This window comes from Peromyscus maniculatus, chromosome 1, assembly GCF_049852395.1.
Source record: "Peromyscus maniculatus bairdii isolate BWxNUB_F1_BW_parent chromosome 1, HU_Pman_BW_mat_3.1, whole genome shotgun sequence".
Lineage (NCBI taxonomy): Eukaryota > Metazoa > Chordata > Mammalia > Rodentia > Cricetidae > Peromyscus > Peromyscus maniculatus.
Genome location: NC_134852.1, coordinates 158,202,792 through 158,227,485, shown reverse-complemented (window position 1 = coordinate 158,227,485; position 24,694 = coordinate 158,202,792). Strand labels below are relative to the sequence as shown.

At 52.6% G+C, this 24,694-nt stretch overlaps 4 protein-coding genes across 8 annotated transcripts; 2 read left to right on the top strand and 2 right to left on the bottom strand.

Annotated features, from left to right (window-relative positions):
- Nucleotides 1-3,979, top strand: Ctsw (cathepsin W). The gene is made up of 10 exons (XM_006980612.4): nucleotides 1-122; nucleotides 769-853; nucleotides 1,643-1,756; nucleotides 2,423-2,577; nucleotides 2,673-2,769; nucleotides 2,852-2,932; nucleotides 3,018-3,143; nucleotides 3,314-3,378; nucleotides 3,458-3,664; nucleotides 3,752-3,979. Exons 1-10 carry the CDS (start codon nucleotides 42-44, stop codon nucleotides 3,860-3,862), a joined length of 1,122 nt encoding a protein of 373 aa, XP_006980674.2. The 5' UTR covers nucleotides 1-41; the 3' UTR covers nucleotides 3,863-3,979.
- A 198-nt stretch (nucleotides 3,980-4,177) lies between these two features.
- Fibp (FGF1 intracellular binding protein) lies at nucleotides 4,178-10,004 on the bottom strand. Of its 2 annotated transcripts, none has more exons than XM_006980611.4 (10): nucleotides 8,750-10,004; nucleotides 8,360-8,558; nucleotides 8,046-8,172; nucleotides 6,946-7,046; nucleotides 5,948-6,081; nucleotides 5,528-5,636; nucleotides 5,389-5,452; nucleotides 5,025-5,111; nucleotides 4,838-4,935; nucleotides 4,178-4,303 (listed from the first exon to the last, which is right to left on the bottom strand). In XM_006980611.4, the coding sequence occupies exons 1-10, from the start codon at nucleotides 8,949-8,951 to the stop codon at nucleotides 4,234-4,236; spliced, it is 1,191 nt and encodes a 396-aa protein (XP_006980673.2). In that variant the 5' UTR covers nucleotides 8,952-10,004; the 3' UTR covers nucleotides 4,178-4,233. The 2 variants fall into 2 exon arrangements, with proteins under 2 accessions (XP_006980673.2, XP_006980672.1); XM_006980610.4 differs by having other exon boundaries at nucleotides 5,927-6,081; nucleotides 8,750-8,925.
- A 3,069-nt stretch (nucleotides 10,005-13,073) lies between these two features.
- On the top strand, nucleotides 13,074-14,115 carry Ccdc85b (coiled-coil domain containing 85B). 2 transcript variants are annotated; one of them, XM_076557077.1, is made up of 2 exons: nucleotides 13,074-13,322; nucleotides 13,478-13,811. In XM_076557077.1, exons 1-2 carry the CDS (start codon nucleotides 13,265-13,267, stop codon nucleotides 13,675-13,677), a joined length of 258 nt encoding a protein of 85 aa, XP_076413192.1. In that variant the 5' UTR covers nucleotides 13,074-13,264; the 3' UTR covers nucleotides 13,678-13,811. The 2 variants fall into 2 exon arrangements, with proteins under 2 accessions (XP_076413192.1, XP_006980669.1); XM_006980607.4 differs by having other exon boundaries at nucleotides 13,082-14,115.
- A 584-nt stretch (nucleotides 14,116-14,699) lies between these two features.
- Fosl1 (FOS like 1, AP-1 transcription factor subunit) lies at nucleotides 14,700-23,306 on the bottom strand. 3 transcript variants are annotated; one of them, XM_076557056.1, is made up of 5 exons: nucleotides 23,213-23,306; nucleotides 22,951-23,131; nucleotides 20,448-20,645; nucleotides 16,284-16,391; nucleotides 14,700-15,745 (listed from the first exon to the last, which is right to left on the bottom strand). In XM_076557056.1, exons 2-5 carry the CDS (start codon nucleotides 23,053-23,055, stop codon nucleotides 15,314-15,316), a joined length of 843 nt encoding a protein of 280 aa, XP_076413171.1. In that variant the 5' UTR covers nucleotides 23,056-23,131; nucleotides 23,213-23,306; the 3' UTR covers nucleotides 14,700-15,313. The 3 variants fall into 3 exon arrangements, with proteins under 3 accessions (XP_076413171.1, XP_006980670.2, XP_076413174.1); XM_006980608.2 differs by having other exon boundaries at nucleotides 22,951-23,301; XM_076557059.1 differs by lacking the exons at nucleotides 22,951-23,131; nucleotides 23,213-23,306 and adding an exon at nucleotides 22,594-22,679.
- Between the last annotated feature and the right edge of the window lie 1,388 nt (nucleotides 23,307-24,694).

Below are 24,694 nucleotides of genomic sequence, written 5' to 3'. Positions count from 1 at the left end.
GCCTGCACAGCTTCCTGCCCCCCAGCATTCGTGGCTGCACCATGATGCTGACTGCCCACCTCTCCTACTTTCTGGCCCTGTGGACAGCAGGCCAAGCCCTCAGTGGCTCCCTCCTCACCAAGGTAAATGCTTCTAACTTGCTCTCCATGTCTTTCCTGGCCTGGCCCATGCCTGGGGTCTTCTCTTTATGAACTGGCATATTTTTCTCTTCCTTTGAAATTTTCTTAAGACAGGGTCTCACAGGGAATGAAGGCAGGAGGATCTCTGTGAGTTTGAGGCCAGCCTGGTCTACATAGTGAGTTCCAGGACAAACAGGGCTATCTATGTAAAGGCTCTGTCTAGGGGTTGTGGATTTAGTTCAGTGGTAGAGCGCTTGCCTAAAGGTCCTGGGTTCAGTCCTTAGCTCCAGAAGAAAAAAAAAGACTCTGTCCAAAAAAATGGGATGGGGGGGCTCACTTTGTAGCCCAAGTTGGCCTTTAACTATGTAGCCCAGGCTGGCTTCACTGTCTTAAGACGCTCAGCTGTCTTCCTGCCTCAGCCTCTTGAATGCTGGAATGAGCATTCAATTATAGGGTGAACTGTCCTGTGTGGCTTTATCTTTCCCATTTCTCAGAGGAAGCAGTTGAGGCTAACATGTGGTTGCTCACATTGAGAAGAGAAGAGAATGCCTGATGACCCCTTAGCCCTGTCCTTGTACCTTGGTTGGGTATAAGGATGAGTTTACAATGATTCTTTCCTGTACCGCTCCCCACTTTGGCTCCTTGCCAGGATGCAGGTCCCCGCCCACTGGAGCTGACAGAAGTCTTCAAGCTGTTCCAGATCAAGTACAACCGGAGCTACTCAAACGCGGCAGGTATCATGGGCACAGATGTTCCCAGTCTCGTTTCCTCTGTCTACTTAAGAGATGAACTCATGGTCTGGGATGGGCAAAGACCTGGCCCAGGGACCTGAGTGGGAAACAGGGTCCACAGTGTATTCCTTGGCTTCCCTAAAGTATGATGGGAATGGAATGATCCCCTCTGCAGCCACCTGACAGACTCCAGGCAGGGAGGAGAGGACCACCATCTCGTCACATTTTCAATTAGCAAATCCCCAAGAATACTCATTTTGTCTCCAAGGGGGCAACTCTGTCCCCCAACCTTGCCCTGTTTATCCTGGCTCTGCCCCAAGTTACTGGCTGTTCTTGCTTTCGCTGAGTTTCATCTCCCACAAAAGGTTGTGTGTGTGTGTGTGTGTGTGTGTGTGTGTGTGTGTGTGTGTGCGCGCGCGCGCATATGCATGCATGCCGCCATGCCCTACCCCCACAACCCCACGTACTCACCCCCATACCTGTGGTCAAATGTGTGAAGAGGAGGCAGGGAAGGTGCAGCCCACAGGTACAGGAAACCTATCTCCAGCCATTTTAACTTTGCATGTTACTGCCTACAGAGGACTTTCTCAGCTTCCTCCTTGAGTGGGCCTCTTGGTGCCTCTGGGGGAAGTTCTAACCTCATGTGGGCTGGAGAACCACTTTCTTGCAGTGGGGTGGTAGTGGTGGGGGCTATAGGAAAGAGCCAGCACTCACCTGGGTGGGTGTGGATGACCCAACCAGTGGCCACTTCCTGCCCCGAGACCAGCCTGCAACAGCTCCTTTTTGGTCTAGAGTATGCTCGCCGTCTGGACATCTTTGCACACAACCTGGCCCAGGCTCAACGGCTGCAGGAGGAAGACTTGGGCACGGCGGAGTTTGGGGAGACTCCATTCAGTGACCTCACAGGTACCCGAGACCTCCTAGCCCATAGGTCGCGGGTAGGGTGTCTGGCAGATGGACAGAGCAAATCTTCCCCTTTCAAGACCAGCCTGGTGACTGCCCCAAACCCCAGAGCACAAGGCAGGAACTCGAGAGCCTGTGTCCCAGCTTGGCTCGCAGGCCAGGGGCAGAAGGTGCAGAGATTACATTCGAACAAGCTGGACTTCTCGAGGCCTCAGCATCCTCTCCTGATGCCTCTGAAGGCATCGTAAAAATAGCAAGGTTTTAGCCAGGCGGTGGTGGTGCACGCCTTTAATTCCAGCACTCGGGAGGCAGAGCCAGGCGGATCTCTGTGAGTTCAAGGCCAGCCTGGACTACCAAGTGAGTTTCAGGAAAGGCGCAAAGCTACACAAACAAACAAAAAAAAAAAAAAAAAAAAGCAAGGTTTTGACTGCTGGAAAGGGAGAATATAGAAGAGAAGAGGGTTGCCGGGTGGTGGTGGCGCATGCCTCTAATCCCAGCACTCGGGAGGCGGAGGCAGGCGGAGCTCTTTGAGTTCGAGGCCAGCCTGGTCTACAAAGCGAGTTCCAGGAAAGGCACAAAGCTATACAGAGAAACCCTGTTTCAAAAAAACCAAAAGAAAAAAAAAAAGAGTGTCAAACCTGTGACCTCTGTGACCCTGTTTGAACCCAGAGGAGGAGTTTGGCCAGCTATACGGGCATCAGAGGGTACCTGAAAGGATCCCCAACATAGTCAAAAAGGCAGGATCTGAAAAGTGGGGGGAACCCATGCCCTCTACCTGTGACTGGCGTAAGAAAGAAAGCATCATCTCATCGATCAAGGACCAGGTATCTGCCCCCACCCAGGTTTGGCCCAACCTACCCCAGGAGGGGGAATGAGGTCGAGGCCTTGAGGCCTTACCTGTCCACCCTCTTCCACTCAGAAAAACTGCAAGTGCTGCTGGGCCATAGCAGCAGCGGATAACATCGAGGCCCTGTGGCGCATCAGATACCACCAGTCTGTGGAAGTCTCTGTGCAGGGTATGGCGGGGAGAAGATGTGTGACAGGGAAAGATGGAGGGTCTAGGGGCCAGCTCACCTTTGTTGTCCCATTCTGCCCCAGAGCTGCTGGACTGTGACCGCTGTGGAAATGGCTGCCACGGTGGCTTTGTGTGGGATGCATATGTGACTGTCCTCAACAACAGTTGAGTAGCAGGCCTTGTGGGAGGGCAGCGGGGAGGGAGGGCGTTCAGTCGCCAAGCCTCCTTCCTGGTCTTGCTTGTCTTCAGGTGGCCTGGCCAGCGAAAAGGATTACCCATTCCAGGGGCACCGCAACCCCAACGGGTGCCTAGCCAAGAAGTACAAGAAGGTGGCCTGGATCCAAGATTTCATCATGCTGTCCAGTAACGAGCAGGGTATGGCCAGGGTGGGCGCAGGGGCTCGGGGGGCAGAGACACCAGAATGGAGGCAGACAGGCCCGGCCATGGGAGACACAAAGTCCATTCCCCTGCGAGAAGAGCACAGCATGGGGGGAGGGAGGGCTTGATGGCATGCTCGGGAATCTTTAGTGATTATCCATTTCCAGTAATTGCAGGCTACCTGGCTACCCATGGCCCTATCACTGTGACCATCAACAAGAAGCTGCTACAGGTGGGTGAGGTAGGGGACAGAGAGAAGCGGCTTATGGAAGAGCCAGCCCGACTCAGCTCCTCTATCCCCGACCCTGCAGGGCTACCGGAAGGGTGTGATCAAGGCCACACACACTACCTGTGACCCCCAGCATGTGGACCACTCAGTCCTGCTGGTGGGCTTTGGCAAGGGCAAGGAGAAGAAAGGCATACGGTCAGGGACGCTCTTGTCCCAGGCTCACAAGCCTCGCCGCTCTGTGCCGTACTGGATCCTGAAGAACTCCTGGGGAGCCGAATGGGGCGAGAAGGTGAGTGGGGTGGGCTGGGGTGGGGTGGGCAAGGGGCAGAGGAGCGTCTTTGCTGCCTTCCGGCACTGACAGCCCCTAACTCCCCAGGGCTACTTCAGGCTGTACCGGGGAAACAACAGCTGTGGCATCACCAAGTACCCGTTCACAGCTCGCGTAGACCATCCAGGGAAGAAGCAACCAATCTCTTGCCCACCTTGAGGCCAGCAGCCACCCCTCAGCCTCTCCCACAGGGCCACTACCCTCCTTGTCAGCCCTACCCTAAGTTCTTCCTGGCTTCCTCATCTTCTCTCTAAGGCTTCATAAACCAAGACATGATCCCTGGCTCCTGCGTGGTTTGAGCTGGGGTGTGAAGAGGGGGGGGTGGGGGTACAAAGACCTCATCCGGGGCATGGTCCAGTCCCTGGGGTGGTAGTATTAACATCCCCACACGCCGATGGCATGGCACTTGGCACACATGGGGGCGCACTGTGAAAGTCCCCAGGAGCCCCTCAACCTGGAACAAGGACCAGTCTCTCCAAATTTATGGCAACTTTATTGTCAGGGTGTGCAGGAGTGGGAGGAGAGGGGCTTTAGTCATGATAGAGGCGCAGGAGGCAGCCACGGAGGGTACCCATGTAGCGGTCCCAGAGGGCCTGGTGCCTGCAATGAAAAGAACGACCGTGAGAGCCGATGGCCATGCCTGCCACACTGCTGCGAATGCTTTCTATGCCTGAACATACATAAAACACACACACACACACACACACACACACACACACACACACACACAGAGTTTGTTTTTGGAGACAGAGTCTCGTTCTGTAGCCCAGGCTGGCCTGGAAAACAGTGGTAATCCTCATGTTCCAACTTCTGAAGGGCTGGGACTACAGACTTGAGCCATTACGCCTGGCTTCCTTCTCCCGACTCCCCACGCTGTACTGAGAGTTGAACTTAGGGCCTTGCTCACCGTGAATAAGTATACCCTTACCAAGCTACGCCCCTAGACTAATTTCCACAGTCTTATCATTCTTCTAGTTTTAGCCTCAGTTTACATTTGAGAAAGCACAGAAGGGTAAGTAACTTGCCTAAGGTCACAAAGAAGAGGTAGAACTTCCACCCACAGGGTAGTGCAATAGGAAAAACCCTGAGTCTACTGGAGGAAACAAGTGAGCCAGCGGACCTGGCGCCTCTTACCGGAAGCCATCCAGGGAGTGGACAGACGCTGAATACTGGTTGAGGAAGAGTCTCACGTCACTCAGTGGCCAGTGGTCAGAGCGGCAGGGTTCCACAAACTGTAGGCCCGAGGAAACAAGGAACACCATCAGAACCGCTAAGAGACAAGACAGGCTGGGGATCAGGGATGTGGGACAGGACTGCTCACCTTCTCCACAAGGTCCACAAATAGGTCTCTGACATCCTTATTGTGGGTCAGCTTGGCAGCCACATTCACCAGCCCCCGGGACAGATTCTGTGGGGCAGGGATCTTGGGAGTTCTGTCTTCTGCCTCAGAAGCTGGAGGCTGAGCACTGAGCCTGGGGGAGGGCCAGGCCCCTCCCCAAATCTATCCACCTCCCTCAATCAATCAAGTCCCTTTTGTTATGCACTTGGGCTCCCTCACAGGCAGATACACAGAGCAGCAGTGCCACCTGCTGGTCAGGTTCGGGCATGAGCAGAGTTGCCCAGTAGGGACAGAACACAGAAAGCCCCTGACACTAGGGAGGAAGGGCCTGGACAGGGCCACAGACCTTGAAGTTGGTTTCCATCTCAGAGAAGACACCCAGCTTTCCCCGGAGGGCAGTACACACCAGGCTGTAGGAAGATAGGGTCACACCTATAGCCATCGAAGATCATTTTATACCCTGTCTCATGGATCCCCAAAGTCACCTCTTATGCAAGTCTAGAAGGTCCTTGTCAGCTACTAGAACCTTGAGCTCCTTCAAGTCTTGGAGAAACTCCTTGTCTAAGTCCACATCCATGTCATCCATCTGGGAGTCTGCGAAGACCATGAGAGAGTTGTGGGTGGGTGAGAGACCATCTTGTGAGGTCCTGAGCCTTCCTCACACTACCTCACTGGGATCTCAGAGATGGAAGGTGGACTGATATGCCCTGGGCCACACAGTAGTGAGCCCTTGGCCTGCAGACAGAGTGCATGTGGAGTAAGTGGACCACAGGCGGCGGTGGCCTGGAGTTGAGGGCTGAAGAGGGGCGCTGGGTACTGGGACGCTACGGGAAGAGCTGCTGGCAGGGAACCGGTGCCCAAGGAGGCAGGAAATGTTCAGGCACCTGGGTCAGTGGGGGCCTCACCGACGGCTCCAAGGGTCCAGTTCTGGATCATAAGCTCCGCACAGAAGGCAAAGTCACCAAAGCTCAGGTACTGCAGCTTTTTCTTTCCTGTCTCAAAGCGGTTGTTGGCAAAGAAGACGATGGCGGCGTAGTCTCTGCGGGCGGGGACAGGGGCTCTCAGGCCGAGAGACGCCTTCTCACGGCGCCTGTGAGTGTCTTCATCAGGAGGGTTTTGGGGGAGGGGCAGGGGTTTCGAGACAGTGTTTCTCTGTGTAACAGCTCTGGCTGTCCTGGAACTTGCTCTGTAGACCAGGCTGATCTTAAACTCAGAGATCCGTCTGCATCTGCCTCCCGAGTGCTGGGATTAAAGGCGTGCACCACCACCGCCCAGCTTTAATAACTATTCTTTTTTTTCTTTTAAAGATTTATTTTATTTTTTTAAAGATTTATTTATTTATTATGTATATAGCATGTATGACTGCAGGCCAGAAGAGGGCACCAGATCTGATTACGGATGGCTGTGAGCCACCATGTGGTTGCTGGGAATTGAACTCAGGACCTCTGGAAGAGCAGTCAGTGCTCTTAACCTCTGAGCCATCTCTCCAGCCCCTTTAATAACTATTCTTGAAGAAACTTTTTGTTGTTTTAAATCTCTCTTAGCAGGTAATCTTACCTGTAATCTTGGTTAAGCATTTTAGTCCTGGCCTGCTTCTGCTTTAACTCACCCTGTGACCAACCACAGACCATTTCTTCACCAAACTTCCATCTTTGCAAAGAGAAGGTTCAGCCAGTCCTCCCAAGGAAATGTGGCCTCTGGAAAGCCACACTATCATCACCGAGCATGACTTAAATGCTTTACAAATGCCTTAACCCTGGCCAATTGGATGCCATTGACAGGTCATTAATAGAGTAATCCTTTCTCCAGAACAGTCAGAAGGGAAAAGGATTAGGATGGGAAGGCGTGCCAGTCGAAAGGGCTTGAGAAAACTGTGCGGTCAGGGAGATTGCTGGCCCCTCACCTGGCGAGGCGGTCAGAGAGGAGGAAATGTTGCTGGATGTTATCCACCAGGGAGCCCCGCATCTCTTCCACCACCTTGAAGACGCGCTTAAAATTGTCAAACTGTAGAGCAGTTAAGGAAGGAAGAAGACTGGTTGGAGGTGCTTGTGCATGAAGTGGTGTGGGACCACTCCCTCTCCTGTTACCTATCCAGTTGGCAGGTACTGATTTCCCACTAGTTATTCCTTCAACACATGACTTGGGTGTTTGTTTGTTTGTTTGTTTGTTTTGAGACAAGGTCTCACTGTGTAACTCTGGCTGTCCTGGATCTCACTCTGTAGACCAGGCTGGCCTCAAACTCACAGAGATCCACCTGCTCCTGCCTCTCTAGTGCTGGGACTAAAGGTGTGGGCCACCACACCCAGCATGACTAGGTATTCAACAAATGTTTGCCAGCTTTGGGCATTTTTTCCTTAAGAGAAAGTTAATTCCCTTGCTCCTGTCCTAGGTTCAATTTAGCATCATGATCTCTGGTTCCTCAAGAGCCTGACTGAGAATGGATTCTCCTGAGTAACTTGAAATGAGGCTGCACACACAGAGCTTATGAGACACAAAGGAAAGGTATCCAAGGCCTATAAAGGTTGTAGCAAGACACAGTCATACTTACAGCCATACACCCTGGGACTTCTCCCTCGGAGAAAAGGCTCATGGATGCTACCAAAAAGGCACATGGATAAGGTAGCACCTAGCTCCCTGCTGTGGATTTCAAGGGGTAGATATAACCCAAGCACAGTACCTTCCAGGCAGGAGCACCATGAACAAGAACAAGCCTGGGGCTCCAGAAATGTAAGGCTAGAGAGGTCTGCAGGGACCCACCCAGTCTGAAGGTCAAGGACAGTGGGAGTCAATGAAAATCTATAAGCAAAGGAAAGCCAGTCAGAACTGAGCCTAATTAAAGGTCACTCTGGCCAGATGGGAGTAGGAGGAAGAAAACTACATATGAAGAAGCTGCTTCCACAATCACAGGCTGGAAGTGGAGCCAGGGCACTGGGAGCTGGGGCAGTGAGCAGAGGATCAAGAATGGGTGGGTTAGGTGGGATATGGTATACATGTGGAACCCACCTGCCTCCGGCAGCTCTTGAGGGTAATTCCTGTTTTGGTGCTGATGTCATCCAGGTCTTTCTTGGTACCTTTGGACAGCTTCTTGCCCAAGACCTCCCGAACAAAGGCCTCGTCAAAAGTGTAGTACCTTGTGGAGGCATAGGACATTACTAGTGATCCATTAAGGAAGGGGAAGGGAGTCTGGGGTTGGTTCCTTCTGTTCTCAACTTTCTGATTTCCTGGGTACGTCCTATCCTCCCTGAGCCTCAGTTTCGGTCTGCAAAATGGGTATAAGTCAAACTGATTGACATTCCCGTCATCCCCCAGGTGAGCACCTCTCGATGAGGAGCGCCTGCCGGGAGGGAGGGATCTGGAAGATGAGCTGGTGCAGCAGCTTCGGCGGCGCGTGCAGCAGACGCTCGAGCATGTGAAAGGTGCGGTAGTGGTCCATGGTGTCGCTCTGCAGCACTCCTGCGGTGGCGCCTGTCTGCTCCAGGATTCCGGAGCGCACTCGCAGGGCCACCGCATCGTTCACTAGGAAGACGGAACTACCATAAGGTCCCATCCTGCTGAACCCAGAGACCCTCCAGGGGTTCCAGCTCCAATCCTTCGCCATCCCTGACTCCCACAGACGGTCGGTCCACTTCCATAAGTGAAGCCTAAGTCCTGGCCACGCCCCCTCTCTCACCCCAAACAACTGCTTCCCGGGAGGGCGCTACACAGACCTGAGTAACCATCCAGCCAGAGGCGATACACGTCTTCATCTATAAGTGTCGTGTTCCCCACGAAAATGTCTAGTTCGCTGGTCATGGCGAAGCCCGGGCCGGGTGTGCCCAGAGCTGAAGCTAGCACGGCCCGGGGCCGGGCAAGCCGCCGCACAGCCACTTCCGGGAGTGCGGAGATTTCGCTCCGGGCACCCGGAGCCATCGTAGGACCACTTCCGGGACGAAGCGGTAGGAAGAAGCTGCTGTCTTCATTTGTCCCCTCTGCTAGAGGTTGTCAGGAAGACCTCCGGATAGCCTTCTCGCAATCTCCCCCGTCTTGCAGATTCTCCCATTTCTTCCTTCTGTCTCTCCCACCTTCTCAGCTCTCTCAAGTCTCCCAATTTTGACTGTATGCTAAATTAGAATGTTTCCGAGGCTTTATTCTAAATTGCTGTGTGTGTAGTTCATCAGACACATGACCATCTTTCTTGTTCCAGCCATGTGTTTTATTTTTATTATTTTGAAGTGTGTGTATGCGGGGTGAGGGTATGTGCCTGTGTGTACAGGTGCCACCGGAGACCGGATGTATCAGATCTCCTGGAGCTGGAATTACAGGCAACGGTGAGGTGTGGCTGCTGGGAACTGAACTCAGCTCCTCTTCATCTTCAAGAGCGGTACTTGCTCATAACCACTGAGCCATCTCTCCAGCCCCCACTATGGTTTTTCACCACAGACTACACCCCCACACAAGCTGTGATGTCTCTTAAAGTCTTTCAGAGCTCTGCCTGGCAGTAGGCATCTGCAGGGCCATCTCTCTGCGAAGGCTTTTCACTGTCTTCTTTGTCTTCTCATAAAGCAGTAAAAGCTCTGACACAGGAGCCACCAAGCCTGACAGCCCAAGTGTGATCTCCAGGACCCATACTGTGTCCTGCAAGCTGTCCTCTGACCTCCACACATGCACTGTTGCACATACATGTAAATATAGTTTACTTTTTTAATTACTAAAAAAAAAAAAATTAGCCTTTAATGCCAGCACTCAGGAGACAGAGGCAGGTGAATCTCTTGAGTTCGAGGCCAGGCTACAGAGTGAGTTCCAGGACACCCAGGGCTGTTACACAGAGCAACCCTGTTTACCTGGAGTTGAAGAGTCAGCCCTGAAGCCGGGTAGTGGTGGCACATCTCTGTGAATTCATCGTGAGGCAGGTGGATCTCTGTGAGTTCATGGCCAGCCTGGTCTACAGAGTGAGTTTTGTGACAGCCAGTGATACACAGAGAGAAATCCTGTCTCAGGGGAAAAACAAAAACCTTCACCCTGACAGCAATGGGGTGGCACCTCTAATCCCAGCACTCGGGAGGCAGAGGCAGGTGGATCTCTGAGTTTAAGGCCAGCCTGGTCTACAGAGTGAGTTCGAGGACAGTCAGGGCTACACAGAGAAATCCTGTCTCAAAAAATAAAAAATAAAAATAAATAAATTAAAAAGCTCTACACAGGTCAGTTTAACTCAGCCCTAGAAGCCTAGAACCTAGAAGGCAGGAAGTCCTGGACATCCTGGTTAACGAGGCCAGGTCTCTCACTCCACCTCTGCCCCCTAGAAACAGCATATTCTAGGGTCTCTAGGAGATCTCTCTCACCCCCAATCAGCATCCACCCAGTTTTCATACTAGAGACCTGGGCAGTCTCCCAAATTCCTCTCTTGAAGCGTTCACAGCTGTTGACTTGCCTGCTGGTGCTCTAGTGTCTGCTTCTTCCTCTCCGCCCACTGGCTCCGCTGCTGCCTCGTCCTCTGTGAAGCTCTCTTTGTTAACTGATACAGTGTTATTAATCTTGTGCACACCCTGCGGCCAGCATCTACCCCACACAGCACAGTTGAAGGCTTCTTTTGGAGGTGGGAGGGACAAAGTCTCCTACAGCTCAGACTGGTCTTGAACTTGCTAAGGGAGGATGACCTTGAATTCCTGACGCTCCTGCCTCCCCTTCTTCCTAGTGCTGAGATTACTGGCATATGCCAACACAACTGCCTTCTTTTAACAGTCTTTTTTTTTTTTTTTTGAGACAGGGTTTCTCTGGGTAGCTTTGTGCCTTTCCTGGAACTCGCTTTGTAGAGTCTTTTAAAAATGTATATTTTCCTAGTTGTGGTGGCTCATGCTTGTAATTCCTACACAGAGGTCAGAGAATCTCTGAACTGGAGGCCAGCCTGATCTACACAGACACTTTCAGGCCACCCAGGGTTCCATTTTGAGACCCTGTGTCAAACAAAACAAAATATTTAAAAATATTATTTCCTTGTTTCAAATCTTTACTGGCCTTTGGAAACCCTGCAGTCCAGCATTGCAAGCCCTTGGGAATTTGGCTTCTAGCGAAGGGGGGTGGGGGGAGGACGGGGACGGGAAGGGGAAGGGACACAGGCCTTTAATCCCAGCACTTGAGAGCCAGGTGAAGCTCTGTAAATTCAAGGCTTGTCTGGTCTACAGAGCAAATTCTAGGACAGCCAAGGCTGCAAAAAAACAAAAAACAAAAACCAACAAAAACAAAAAGAAAGAAAAAGAATTTGGCTTCTACCCACCCTTGAAGCTCAGCTAGTCTAAACTGTCCTCAGTCTTCCAACTTTAAGCACTGGAATTACAGGATGGAAGACATCAATATACCCAGCTCTTCAAAGGCTCCTCATCCCACCACTTTCCATTTACCTACACTTACCAAACTTTCAAAACCACTTATTCCTAACGCAGCTGGACTCCGGTCATCCATGTCTTTACCACACTTCCTGCTTTCTCTCCTACCCCTCTTCTCGATTGGCAGTCTTTTATTTTGTTTTGTTTTTAAGACAAGGTCTCTACATAGCCCTATCTGTCCTGGAACTCTCTATGCAGTCTCATGCATCTTTTAGGGCCCCTCAGATATTTCCTCTTTGGGAACTACTTTGGGGGTTCCAGAGACTGCTTCTGCATCATATCCTTCTTTTTATGGTGCAAGAATGAACTAGAGCCTTGCACTTGCTAGGCAAGCTCATTCATTGAGCCATATGCTCAGTGTGAACTTGGATGCCCTCTCTCTCTCCAAAAGGTTTTCTTTATTTGAAATTGTATGTGTGTGTGCACATGGAGGCTAGAAGAAAGTGGCAGGTCTGGAGTTACAAGTGGCTGTGAGCCTCCCCGAGAGGAGTCAATGCTGAGTTCTTAGCTCAGGTCCTTCCCAGGAGCAGCACTACTAAGTGGCCTCTCCAGCGCCCCCCCCCCCCCCAGCTCTTTTCCTTTTTCCTTCTTTTGCCAGATTTTGACTTTTTGGGTCAAGATCAGGATTCTGGTCAAATCTTTCTTTCTTTCTTTCTTTCTTTCTTTCTTTCTTTCTTTCTTTCTTTCTTTCTTTCCTTCTTTCTTTTTCTTCTTTCTCTTTCTCTCTTTCCTCCCTCCCTCCCTTCCTTTCTTTCTTTTTTGGTTTTTCAAGACAAGGTTTCTCTGTGTATCTTTGCGCCTTTCCTGGGACTCACTCTGTAGCCCAGGCAGGCCTTGAACTCACAGAGATCTGCCTGTCTCTCTGTCTCTGCCTCCCAAGTGCTGGGATTAAAGGCGTGCGCCACCAACTGCCCGACCAAATTTCTTTCTTTCTTTCTTTCTTTCTTTCTCTTCTCTCTCTCTCTCTCTCTCTCTCTCTCTCTCTCTCTCTCTCTCTCTTTCTTTCTTTCTTTCTAGATTTATTTACTTATTATGTATACAGTGTTCTGTTTGCATGTACCCCTGCAGGACAGAAGAGGGCACCAGATCTCATTACGGATGGTTGTGAGCCACCATGTGGTTGCTGGGAATTGAACTCAGGACCTCTGGAAGAGCAGCCAGTGCTCTTAACCTCTGAGCCATCTCTCCAGCCCCCCAAATTTATTTCTATACAGGCATTTCACACAACAAAAGTTTATTAAACAAACAAATCCTTTGGATGGCCCATCCTGCAGGCAGGAAACGTTCCCTGGGAAGGAGGGGTGGTTGATAATGAGCCAGGACCTTTGGTCTCTGGATTCGCAGTAGCTGGAAGTGATGCTTGAGAGTTCTGGCAAAGGACGAAGAGCCTGGGAAGCCATCTGTTTAGGTTCTGTCGCGGGGTGGGCAGGAGTCAAAGGCAGACGCCTGAATATCGGTTCTCAAAAAGTGCTTGAGGAGATTTGGGACATGGAGTCCCGCAACGTCGTCAAGTCCTGCTGAGATGACCATAGAAGGAGAGGACAGAGAAGGTCCCTACTGTTAGAGGGTCGTGACACCTAGGTCTGGAATGGGCCAGCGAAGAGGAGCTACAGGCTTAGGCTCCGCCCCTTCCCGGGAGACTTTCCGGATTGGCTGTCCGTCTTCAACATCAAGAGGCCCCGCCCCGGCGCGCGCCCTGCCTCGTGCCCACCCCGGGGTGGCTGCTGCATCCTACGCTGTCTCTTCCACAGCTTGCCTTCCTCCGAGCCAGAGCCCGGGCCGGAGCCTGAGCGGCAACCGGCCCGAGGAGGGGCTCCAGAGCCTCGGCGGCGGGCGGGCGATGCTGCAGCTGCCTGATCAGCCATGGAGGCCGAAGCAGGCGGCCTGGAGGAGCTGACGGACGAGGAGATGGCGGCGCTGGGTAAGGAGGAGCTGGTGCGGCGCCTGCGGCGGGAGGAGGCGGCGCGCCTAGCAGCGCTGGTGCAGCGCGGCCGCCTGATGCAGGAGGTGAATCGGCAGCTGCAGGGTCACCTGGGCGAGATCCGTGAGCTCAAGCAGCTTAACCGGCGCCTGCAGGCGGAGAACCGGGAGCTGCGCGATCTCTGCTGCTTCCTGGACTCGGAGCGCCAGCGGGGACGGCGTGCAGCGCGCCAGTGGCAGCTCTTCGGGACCCAAGCATCCCGGGCGGTGCGCGAGGACCTGGGCGGCTGTTGGCAGAAGCTAGCCGAGCTGGAAGGCCGCCAGGAGGAGCTGCTGCGGGAAAACCTGGCGCTTAAGGAGCTTTGCCTAGCACTGGGCGAAGAGTGGGGCCCCCGCGGTGGCCCTGGCGGCGCAGTGGGCTCAGGCGCCGGGCCCACACCCGAGCTCGCCCTGCCCCCGTGCGGACCCCGTGACTTAGGCGATGGAAGTTCCAGCACTGGCAGTGTGGGCAGCCCAGATCAGTTGCCTCTAGCCTGCTCCCCCGATGACTGAGGGCGCCGCATTTTCCACGCCAACGCCTGCCCGAGTTGCTCCGTGATCGCGGAGACTGCTGTGGACCTCTAGACCTGGTCGCTGCTTCAGCTGAGCACCAGGGCGCTGGCATGGACTGAAGAAGCCCTGGCACTGAGGAAGGCCCCTTGCTCTTGCTGGCAGAGCAGTAGGGGAATGGAGGCTGAAGTGGAGGGACTTGCTGGGTGGTTGGGTGGGGACTAATAAACTGGGAAGGAAGCAGAGCCCGAAGCCTGGCCAGCCTGTGTCTGGAACTCGCCGGGGTTGGGAAGAGGGCGGAAACCCAAAGACGCGGTGCAGTTCCCATCCGGAGGGACTGCAGAACTGAGGGCTGACTCCTCATTCCCTGGAGTTTGGGGTGGGGTTTAAGGCAGTGGTAGACCGCTAACTCCCCCGATGGGCGCCGAGACAGGCCGAAATCCGGCCCCTGAAGTGGCTCCAGCTCCCTTCCAGGCTCCTTCCTGTCCAAAACAATGGGACAGGAAGCAGGTGTTGGGGGCCTAAAGCCCACTGGCTGCCTGTTCGGAAGGTGGAATGGTATAGCACGGTCTCTCCCCGCCCCCAGTCCTTAAGATAGGAACAGTTTAGGTCCCCAAGGGGAAAAACTGATAATCTTGTTTGCTTGCAATCCGGAACATCCTCAGTCTTTCAGCCCAGGAGACGAGGCAGAGCCCCATTCTGCAGATGAGAATATCGAAGTCCAAAAATATATGGTAGTTTCTTCAAGGTCACAGCTGAGACTGGACCCTAGAGCCCCTGTTCCAAACGGTCTCCTTTTAGTCTCTGGATCCAACATGACAATTCAGACTAGAGCTTCAAGCCTTTTATTCCATTTTGGAAGGTTTGTATAAAAATAGTCTCTTTAGGAAAATAAATAGCAGCTGCCCTTGATGTGGAGGCTTGGATACCCTGGAACTAAAGGCTTCTCAAAGCTGGGGGGGTGCAGCTCAGCTCATCACAGAAGCCACCGGTGCCTCCTGAGTTGTGCCATTCAGGAGGAGCCTGCAGGATGCCCTGGTGCTGCTGGCAGTGGAGCTGTGTAAGTTAGTGTTCTAGGGAAAGGGCACCTTCTGCCTGGGTCACACCAAGAAAGTGACATAGTGTGAGAGGGGTCTGCGGGGGATTGGGGCTCCAAAGGACCATTGGGGGGCTACAGTCTGGGCTGCCAGGATTTCTCTGGCCCAAAGGGGACATATTTTGTCTCTAATTTTGTGCAAATTATGATAGGCCAGCTCTAGAGAAAGAGTGAGCAGCTTTGGGGACCCCCAAGCTGGCTCTACATCAAAGCATAATATGTTCGTTCTAATCTGAAGAGATGGAGGACCTGCTGGTTTGGGGCACGGATGTGGTCCAGGCCTGCTGGATCAGTGGGAGAAAGGAGGTGGCTAGGGGGAGCACCAGCAAGGGGTGTGGCTGGGTGCCTCACAAAGCCAGGAGTGTGGGAGAACCCAGGGGGTCGGAGGAGGGGTCCCCGCTGCTGCTGCTGCTCTTTCGATGAGCTGAGGAGCAAGGTTCAGGTGTGCTAGGATAGGTGAAAACCAGGCTGGGCGTGAAGGGGGTCAGAGAGGGTGTGGTCATGAGCGTGGGGGTGTGCAGTGCTTCCGGTTCAAGTACAGGCCCTGGAGAAAGGGAGATACAAGGTACGGGGCGGCAGGGGGCTGGTGGGCTGCCGGGGCCGCCAGCGCCGCTGGCGCCGCTGGTGCCGCTGGTACCACCTGTGTCCTTAGCCCCTTCCGGGATTTTGCAGATGGGGCGGTGGGCTTCCAGCACCAGCTCCAGGCGCTCCTTCTGTTTCTGCAGTTCTTCAATCTCTCGCTGCAGGCCGGATTTCTCATCCTCCAATTTGTCGGTCTCCTTTAGAGGGTTAGGAGAAATTGAGGAGGGCTAAAGATCTCCACGCCTCAGACTGGAGTGTGGGGGCTGTGCCTGGAGTCCCCACCAAGTCTGGACTGCAACTCCCATGAGACCCTGGGAGAAAATGGGCATGACTCCATCAGGCCCAGGGCATCATAGGAGAATTGCCTACTAACATCTTTGCTTTGAGGGCCACGGCAAATAATTTTTTCTTTTTTCTTTTTTTTTTGAGACAGGGTTTTTCAGTGTAACAGCCCTGGCTGTTCTGGAACTCACTGTGTAGCCCAGGCTGGCCTCGAACTCACAAAGATTCGCCTGCCTCTGCCCCTTGAGTGCTGGGATTAAAAGCATGCACCATCATCTACCGGCGGCAACTCATTTTTAATCCACATTTCCTTATCCTTTCCCCAGGACTTCCCCTTGAACAGGGAGGAGGGCGGGGTGTGGAGGAGTTTCTCGTGCTCCCGGGAACCAAGGCCCCTGTTAGGCTCGGTGGGCCCAGGGCCCGGGGGAACTCTGGGTGCCGGCTGATGCTCACCGCCTGCAGGAAGTCTGTCAGTTCCTTTCTCCGGTTTCTGCACTTCGCCGCTGCTAACTTGTTTCGTTCGCGCCTCACTCTGCGACGCTCTTCCTCCTCTGGGCTGATCTAGGTTGGGAGAGAAAAAAGGGGGGCTGACCCTGGACCACCAGCTGCCCTGAGCCGGCCATCCACCTGGGGGCCTGTCCGTCAGCCTGTAGTTCAGGTACCACCGTAACACAACTGCTTCTCTGTACCAGGCGCTCCTCGCCTGAGTGGTAAAATTTCCAGTTCACACCCAGCTTTACTGCTGGTTTCTTTCCTGTGATGCTTTATCTGCTCCATAAACTTTGACCTTCCTCCTGTCCTTCCTCAGCTTAGGACTCAACTAAGATGTTGAAAGCCTTACTTCCCGGGCGTTCCCTCCTGAGTCTGCCAGACACGATTATCTCTTTATGGGACCCTCAGCCTCTCATCTGTGGAAGATGGAATTTCTTCCTTCCCCGAGGAGCTATGAATCAGAGGAGGTGCTCATGAGTGTCAAAAGTTATTGGGAATCTACTGTGCCAGCAAAGTACTTTATAGGATTTTTCTCTTGTTCAGTGCTCGGGATCAACCCCCTGTCTGGTACGTCATAGCTGGGCAAAGGCTCTACCACTGAGTTATACCCCTCGCCCTTAAATAGATTCTTTTTGCTTTTTGTAGTTTTGTTTCTTTGTATTTGAGACTGGATCTCACTGTGTAGCCCTGGCTGGCCTAGATCTTGCTCTGTAGACCAGGTTGGCCTGGAACTCACAGAGATCCACCTGCCTCTGCCTCCCAGGTGTTTGGATGGAAGATGTGCACCACCATACCTGGTTTGTTGGCCTACTTTGTCTTTTTATTTTTTTTAATAATTTATTTTTTATTTTATGTGCATGGATGTTTTGCCTGCATGTATGTCTGTGTGAGGATGCCAGATCCCCTGGAACTGGAGTTACAGACAGTTGTGAGCTGCCATATGGATGCTGGGGATTGAACTCAGGTCCTCTGGAAGAGCAGCCAATGCTCTTAACCACTTAGCCATCTCCCCAGCCCATTTTGTCTTTTTAAAAGAGACAAGGTCTCATGTATCCCAGGCTAGCCTTAAACTCAACATATAGCCAAGGCTGTCCTCAAACTCCTGATTCTTCTGCTTCCGCCTCTAGGGTACTAGGATTACAGGCTTCCATCATTACTTCCAGCTTCCTTGTATGGATTCTTTTTTGTTGTTTGTTTGATTTTGAGACAGGATTTCTCTGTGTAACAGCCCTGGCTGTCCTGGAACTCACTCCATAGACCAGGCTGGCCTCAAACTCAGAGATCCACCTACATGTGCCTCCTGATTCTTTGTGTGTTTGTTGGTGTGGTGGCTGGAAGCTGATGTTGGGTGTCTTTCTCAGTTCTCCACCTTAGTTCTTTTTGAGACAAAGTCTCTCACTGAACCTGGAGCCTGTTCGTTTGGCTAGACTTGCTGGATAGTGAGCTAAAGGGAACTGTCTGTCTCAGCCTGCTCCCTCCCCATGCTGGGGTTACAAAAGCTACTCTTGGCCTCTATGTGGGCACTAGGGATCCAAACTCAGGTCCTCATGTGACAGTCACTTGCCTGACTGAACCATCTGCCTGTCTTCCTACATAGGGTCTTTTTTTGTTTGTTTTTGCTTTTTCAAGACAGGGCTTCTCTATGTAAAAGTCCTGGCTATCCTTGAATTCACAAAGATCTGTGTGCCTCTGCCTTCTGAGTGCTGGGACTAAAGGCATGTGCCACCATGCCTGGCTAGAGTCTTTTTTTTTTTTTGCATTTGAGTTTGCAATCAACATGAGTGTTTAATTCTCAAGAGCAAGAATTCCAGCATTTAGGGATCAAACTATCTGACAAAGTGGCAAAATGGCACCCCCAAAAGAAGCTCGCAAGCTCCTTTTAAGCACAGCTAGGGGAATTCCAGCTGTGGTTACTGGCTAGAGTCTTAAAACAGTGTGTGTGTGGGGTGGGGGGAGTGGTCACAAGTATGCCATACCACTGTGGAGGTCAAGACAACTTTTAGGAGGTCAATTCGCTCTTCCACTACATGGGTTTCAGGGATTGAACTCATCATCAGGCTTGGTAGCAAGTACCTTTACCCACTGAGCCACCTCATCAACACAACCTACATATCCTTTTTTTTTTTTTTTCTAAGATTAAAAAATTTAGTTCAAGGCAAGCCTGGTCTACAAAGTGAGTTCTAGGACAACCAGGGCTGTTACACAGAGAAACCCTGTCTCGAAAACCAAAAAGACAAAAACAAAAAAATCAAAAAAAATTATGTGTCTGAGAGTTTTGTGTGTGTGTGTGTGTGTGTGTGTGTGTGTGTGTGTGTGTGTACCACAAGCTTGCAGTGCTGGTGGAGACCAGAGGAGGGCTTCAGAACCTTTGGAGGGCATTATGGACAGTGAGTTTCCATATGGGTGCTGGAAACGGGACCTCGGTCCTTTGCAAAAGCAGCCAGTGCTAACTGCTGAGTCACCTCTCCAGACCTCAGCATACTCTCATGTAAGGAACTGAAGCTCAATTCCAGAGCAGGATTTAACATTCACTCCATTCCCACTGAGTGAAAGGCCATCTGATGGAGCCACCTGCCCCAGGAGGACCCTACCCACCACAGCTCCAACCCAGCAGCACCCATGATCAAAAGGTGACACCCAGGACAGGGCTAACGGAAGGAAGTGCAGAAGGGTTGGCCAGCCCCTTGCTCTAGACCAGCTGATCACAGAGTTAAGCTATTCTGTTGCTGGAAAGCCGGCTGCTGGCTGTTCTCTGGTCAGTCTCCCAAGGTCTTGCCCTCCCTCTTCATCCTCTCCCCACCATCATGGCAAAGATTTGTGTCTGTGTTTACTTGGGAACATAGGCATACAGCATACACTGGAGACTGAGTCCAGGGATGCTCTTCACCACAGAGTTACCAACCCCAGCCAGGAGTGTTTCTACAACTTATTTTTTCCTAGGCAACATTTAAGTCAAGTATTCTTTTGTTGTTTGGTTATTTGAAACAGGGTTTATGTACCTTAAACTTCCCATGTTTCTGAGACTGGATTTGAATCAATCCTCCTGTCTCCACTTCCTAAGTACTGGAATTACAGGCATGCACCTTCATGCCCAGCAAAGCCAACTTTTTGGTATGGAGACCTCACCCCACTACACTCTTATAGTGCTCCGGGGGTGCTCAGGAAAGTGGTGCTATGGCCTTAAAGGTCCTCCATCTCAGTTTAGGATACACCTGTAATCCTAGCACTTGGGAAATTGAGGCAGGAGGAGCTCAAATTCAAGGCTAGCTTGGACTACATAGCAAGACCCTAGCTCAAATAAGCAAACAAAAACACCCTTATTCATTTTAGGAAGGACTTCAGGGAGGCAAAAGTTCTCGGCTCCCTTTGTCTGGAAACTTCTGTGAGCTCTCATTGAGACATTCGACTTTGGGAGTTGAGGACCTGAGGCCCGTCCTGTCTCATTACTCAGTGTTTGTATGGACTGGACAAGTGACTACCTTCTGTGTCTTCACTTCCTCCACTGGGAGATGGAAAACTTGAGATACATTTCCCATTCATTTTTTGTTTGTTTTTTGAGACAGGGTTACTCTATGTAACCTGTTCTGGAACTCACTCTGTAGACAAAGGTGGCCTAGAACTCAGAGATCTGCCTGCCTCTGTATCCCAAGTGATGGGACTAAAGGCGTGCGCCACCACTATCTGGCTTCCCGTTCACTTTTTGTGAGCATTAAAAGAAATAGAGAAACTGAGATTCAGGGAATGTTGAACACTGGTTCCTATTCTTCTCTCACCCCAAGGTACGTAGACAACATAAGCCTACCCACTGCATGCATGCCACACAATGGAGACCCCCCCATTTGCACATACCCCCTTTACACTCTGTCCTCCTCCTGCATTCTTGTTCCTCCAACCCCATTCCCAAGAAGATTCTTTCAGCTTTCCAAACATGAATCCTGTCTGTGGTTTAGGTTAACATGCAGCCTTCTCCAGGAAGCTTTCCTTGACTCACAAGTGACCTTTCGCCTCTTTCTTGGCCTCCCAGGGACTCCTATGGGCAACGGGAGTTCTCTCATAGCAAGATCCTGTCCCCTGCCTCCTAGGACCCCTAAGGGCTATCGAAAGTGCAACACCTCTGTTCCTTACCTGCTCACAGGGCCGGCGACGCACCCCTGGAGGTGGCCCTAGGGCTCGTATGACTCCTGGTCGGGGCTGAGGGGGACTGTACTGGGGATAGGCCAGAGGTCGGGGATAGCCGCCAGGTCCCAGGAAATGAGGCTGCACCATCCACTGCAACTCCTGGCTGCCACTCACAGCATTGATGCTTGGCACAAGGTGGAACTTCTGAGAAGTAAGAACAGAGGGTTAGTGATGAGGAGAACTGAGGGACGTCCAGGGGACAGAGGCTAGCCTTCTGTCTACTCTCAATGCAGATACTGGGAGACCACAAGGAACACAATTTGGTGACCAGAAACTTGTTCATGAGCTGTGTGACTTTGGGTAGGTCCCAAAATGTCTCTTTACCTCTGTTTCCTCAGGAGATAATTCTTACCAAGTAGGAACTGTTCCAACTACTTTATAAATAGTGATTCACACAGCTGGCACAATCGCGTCTTCATTTTCACACGGGACGGCAGCTGTCCATAGACCACAGCCAGCAAGTAGAACCTGAGGCGTGAGCCCAGACGGCCGGGCTCTCGCACCCATTCCTGCACCCAGCCTCACAAAAGAGCAAGAATTCAGCTTAGCTCCCAAGGCCACTCTGAGAATCTGGTAAGGGAATCTGTTTTGGGGGACAGGATCTCATGTCGCTGCGGCTAGACTCACTCTCGACCCCCCTGCCTCCACCTCCCAAGCACCGAGACTCTAGGCATGCAGCACTACACCTGACTCGAGAATGTGTGTAACAGCCTCTTGGGTGAGGTAGGTGCTGCAGGGCAGTGGTGGTCGAGCCCTTACTCCCAGCATTTGGGAGGCAGAGGCAGGCGGATCTCTGAGAGGGAGAGGCCAGCCGGGGCTGTTACACAGAGCAACCCTGTCTGGAAAGGCTGTCTCATTTGAGGGATCGGCTTTGTGACTGGGGCTAGTCATTTAGCCTCAAGGTTACTTCAGTCTTCTTGGTCTTAATACCATGCCACATTTCACTGCTGCCGAGAAGCTGGCTCTAATAGCTCAGAAATCGGAGTTTAATTGGCTTTTAAATTTATTATATTTTTTCAGACAGGATTTCTCTATTATGTAACTTAACTCACTTTGTAGACCAAATTGGTCTTGAACTTCCAGAGATCAGCCTGCCTCTGCCTCTGCCTCATGAATGCTGGGATTAAAGCCATGCCCAGCTGTCAATTTGAAATTTTGAAGGCTCAAAATTGATGGGAATTTGGAGTTCATAAAATTAAGTAAAGAGATGAAAAGCCCTCCATAGGAGGCCTGGCATTCTTTACTTCTTTTTCTGCCAGAAATCTGAGGCATGTGTTGGGATTGGGTAGGGGTGGGGGTCTGGAGGGGTGTGAGTATTCTGGGGAAGAGAACTGGGTTTAAGCCCTGAGAGCTAAGGGTGGGGGGCCCCTTCTGTCCAGGAAACACCTCATATGCCCCTGAGAGCTAAGGGTGGGGGGCCCCTTCTGTCCAGGAAACACCTCATATGCCTAGGCAAGCCTGGACGGCTACGTCCCCAGCCCAGTACTGGGGGGACACAGTAGCTGAATGACCCCAGTTCTGAGCTAGAAGCATCGCCAGGGGCATCTCCCGCTCCTATGTCGTCGGTCCCAAGGGCCGTTTGGTGCCAGGAAGGGAGGGGCACCCAGGGTGACTCAGCCGCAGTGACTCGGTTCGCTGTGACTCGGCGGAACGGACGCAGCTCCTTCCCTCCCCTGGCGACACGTGCTCGTGGCTCTTCGACAGGAAATGGGCACCTGCAAGCTCTCAAGTGCTCCTAGCCAGCAGTGGGAACCGTCGGGTGCCGAGAGTATGGGGCGCAAGAGTGGCCTGGTGGATGAGCCAGCACATGTCCCAACACTTCGTGGTCTCCATTTGTCTTAGGAAGTGGAGCGTCAGTCTCCAGGAACCCCTCAGAGGCACTGTCTGGGACCCACAGGAATCTACTGAGTTCAAAAGGATGGGGACTTGACCGGACAGAGGGACACGGACAAACTAGAAGCGACACACGGACAGTCACAGACAGACTGCTAAGGATTCGCTGTCCTGGCCGGGTTCTAATGCCCCCCTCCCCCAATCTCCCGTGTGCCCAGACTCTAGGTCCCGGTTATTAAGCTGGAGATGGAGCACTCACTCTGGTCCTGCTCCGTCTTGGGATGGGGCAGGTGGGACACCATATTTAGGGGCAGACAAGAAGAAATAAAGACCATAACGGAGACAGAGGGGCAGATTGACATTCAGCTAGGGAGATGAGGGCGGGCGGGCGAAAAGAGGGATTCGTACATCTTCGCTCCTCCAGTTGCGCCTGCTCCCCTGGGTACGGGGGACACCGGTTCCTGGACTGCGCAGAACGTGCAGGATCCTCGGTCGCGACCACCAGAGGCAGACGCTGCTCGGGGTCCCGGTCCTAATCCCGGAGCAAACCAGACTAACTCCAGCATCCCCAACGCTGTCCAAACCCGGGTCCCCTCGGGGGTCCGGCCAGCCTCACCTGCTGCTGGGCGGTCTGTGCCTGCGCTTGCGGGGGCTGCGCGGGGCGACCGTACGCGCTGCCGGCCCCGGAGCTCGGTCCCGGTTCCCCGAAGTCTCGGTACATGCCCTGGGCTGGATGCTCGGTAGGGTCCGCGTCGGCGGCTGCGGTTCTGACTCACTCGCGCCTCGCGGAGTCTTGTCTTTTTTATGAATGAAAAGTTTTCGGGCTGAACCACTTGCACCGCGGGGGGTGGGGGGCGTGTCGCAGCGGCGCCTCTCACCTCTCCGAACGAGCCGCTGTGGGCCGGTCCGCACGGAACTTCAGGACCCCCTGCTTTGGTGGCCAGCAGCCTCTACTGAGGGAAAGCGACCGACTTGGCGTCCCCTAGCCACTGCGGTGGCCCCGCCCCCTCTGACGCAGCTGCCCATACATGGTGCAATTTCCTCGCCCGCCGCGCCTAGGTGCAGTGAGGATTCCCCCTGACGCACCTAGCTGAGGTTGGGGCTTGCCGCTCTGCCCCGCCCCGTCTGGGCCAGCCAAGGTTCCCAACGCCATAAAATACGTAGCCGATTGGCCTCGCTCGGGGATTTAGAAAGAAGAACGGGAAAACTACCTGGGAACTATTGAAGTGAATTATAAGTATGATCATTATTTACCTGGCAGGAATCATCCCGACTGCCATCCAAGTCTGGCTTAAGGTCACTCCTCTGGAATCGGGGTGGGAAGTTTGTTTGCTTGAGTTTACTCTGTTTATTGTTTGTCGAGGGAGGTTGGTTGGGACAGGGTTTCAGGTATCTTAGGCTGGCCTTGAACTTGCTATTTAGTTGAGGCTGTGCTTGAACTCCTGATCCTTCACCTCCCAGGTGCTGGAATGTGCCACCATCATGCCTGACTTTTTTTGGTTTTAGATAGGGTCTCATGTAGCCCAGGTTGGTCTTGAATTCCTTATGTAGCTTAGGATAACCTGGAACTGCTGATCTTCTTGCCTTCACCTCCTGAGTGGAGGGCAGATATTGCAGGCATGCGCCACCACACCCAGTTTCAACTGGTGTCACGGCCTCCGATAGACTGAAAAGTAAGTGACCAGGGTTACAAAAATGTTGTTAGATTTTAACACTAAACGAAATGACACTTAGGGTACCCACAGATAGAAAGCACCATAATTGTGTTCAAGACAGTCTCTGGAGCTATCACAAATTTTAATCCAGGCCTCTACGGGCAGAGAGAGCCTACAGAAGGACACAGATGCAATCAACGAGGCCTCTTGACTAGAGGCACGCCTCCGGTTCTGTGTGTGTCACCAGCCTTCTTTGGAAGTATGTGAAAGGTCTTTGTGAGGGTGAGGCCCTGGCCCAATGTCTTGGGGAGGTAGGTGCCATCATAACCCCCATTTTACAGATGGGGAAAACTGAGGTTGACAGGTATTGAAACGAGTTGCCCAGGGCTACTGAGTAAGCGGCTGAGTCTGGTGACCAAGTCAGACCATCAGAGCTTGGAGCCCTCACACTGTGCATACATGTAGAATGTCAGGCTGGAAGGACCCCAAAGCTCCCTTCTCAGCTTCTTTCCACTTCAGAAGGTCACCAGCCTAGAGCCTTTTCATCGCTCTGATTGTACGAAACGCCTGTCATCCTCGAGAGAAATCACAGCAGTTTGCCAGAAAGAGAAATGCAGGCATGGGGGGGGGCTGGGAGAGCAAGAGAGGAGTCTTGGGGGCAGTGAGACCCAGAGAAAGAATACGAATATGTACGTGGTAGACTCC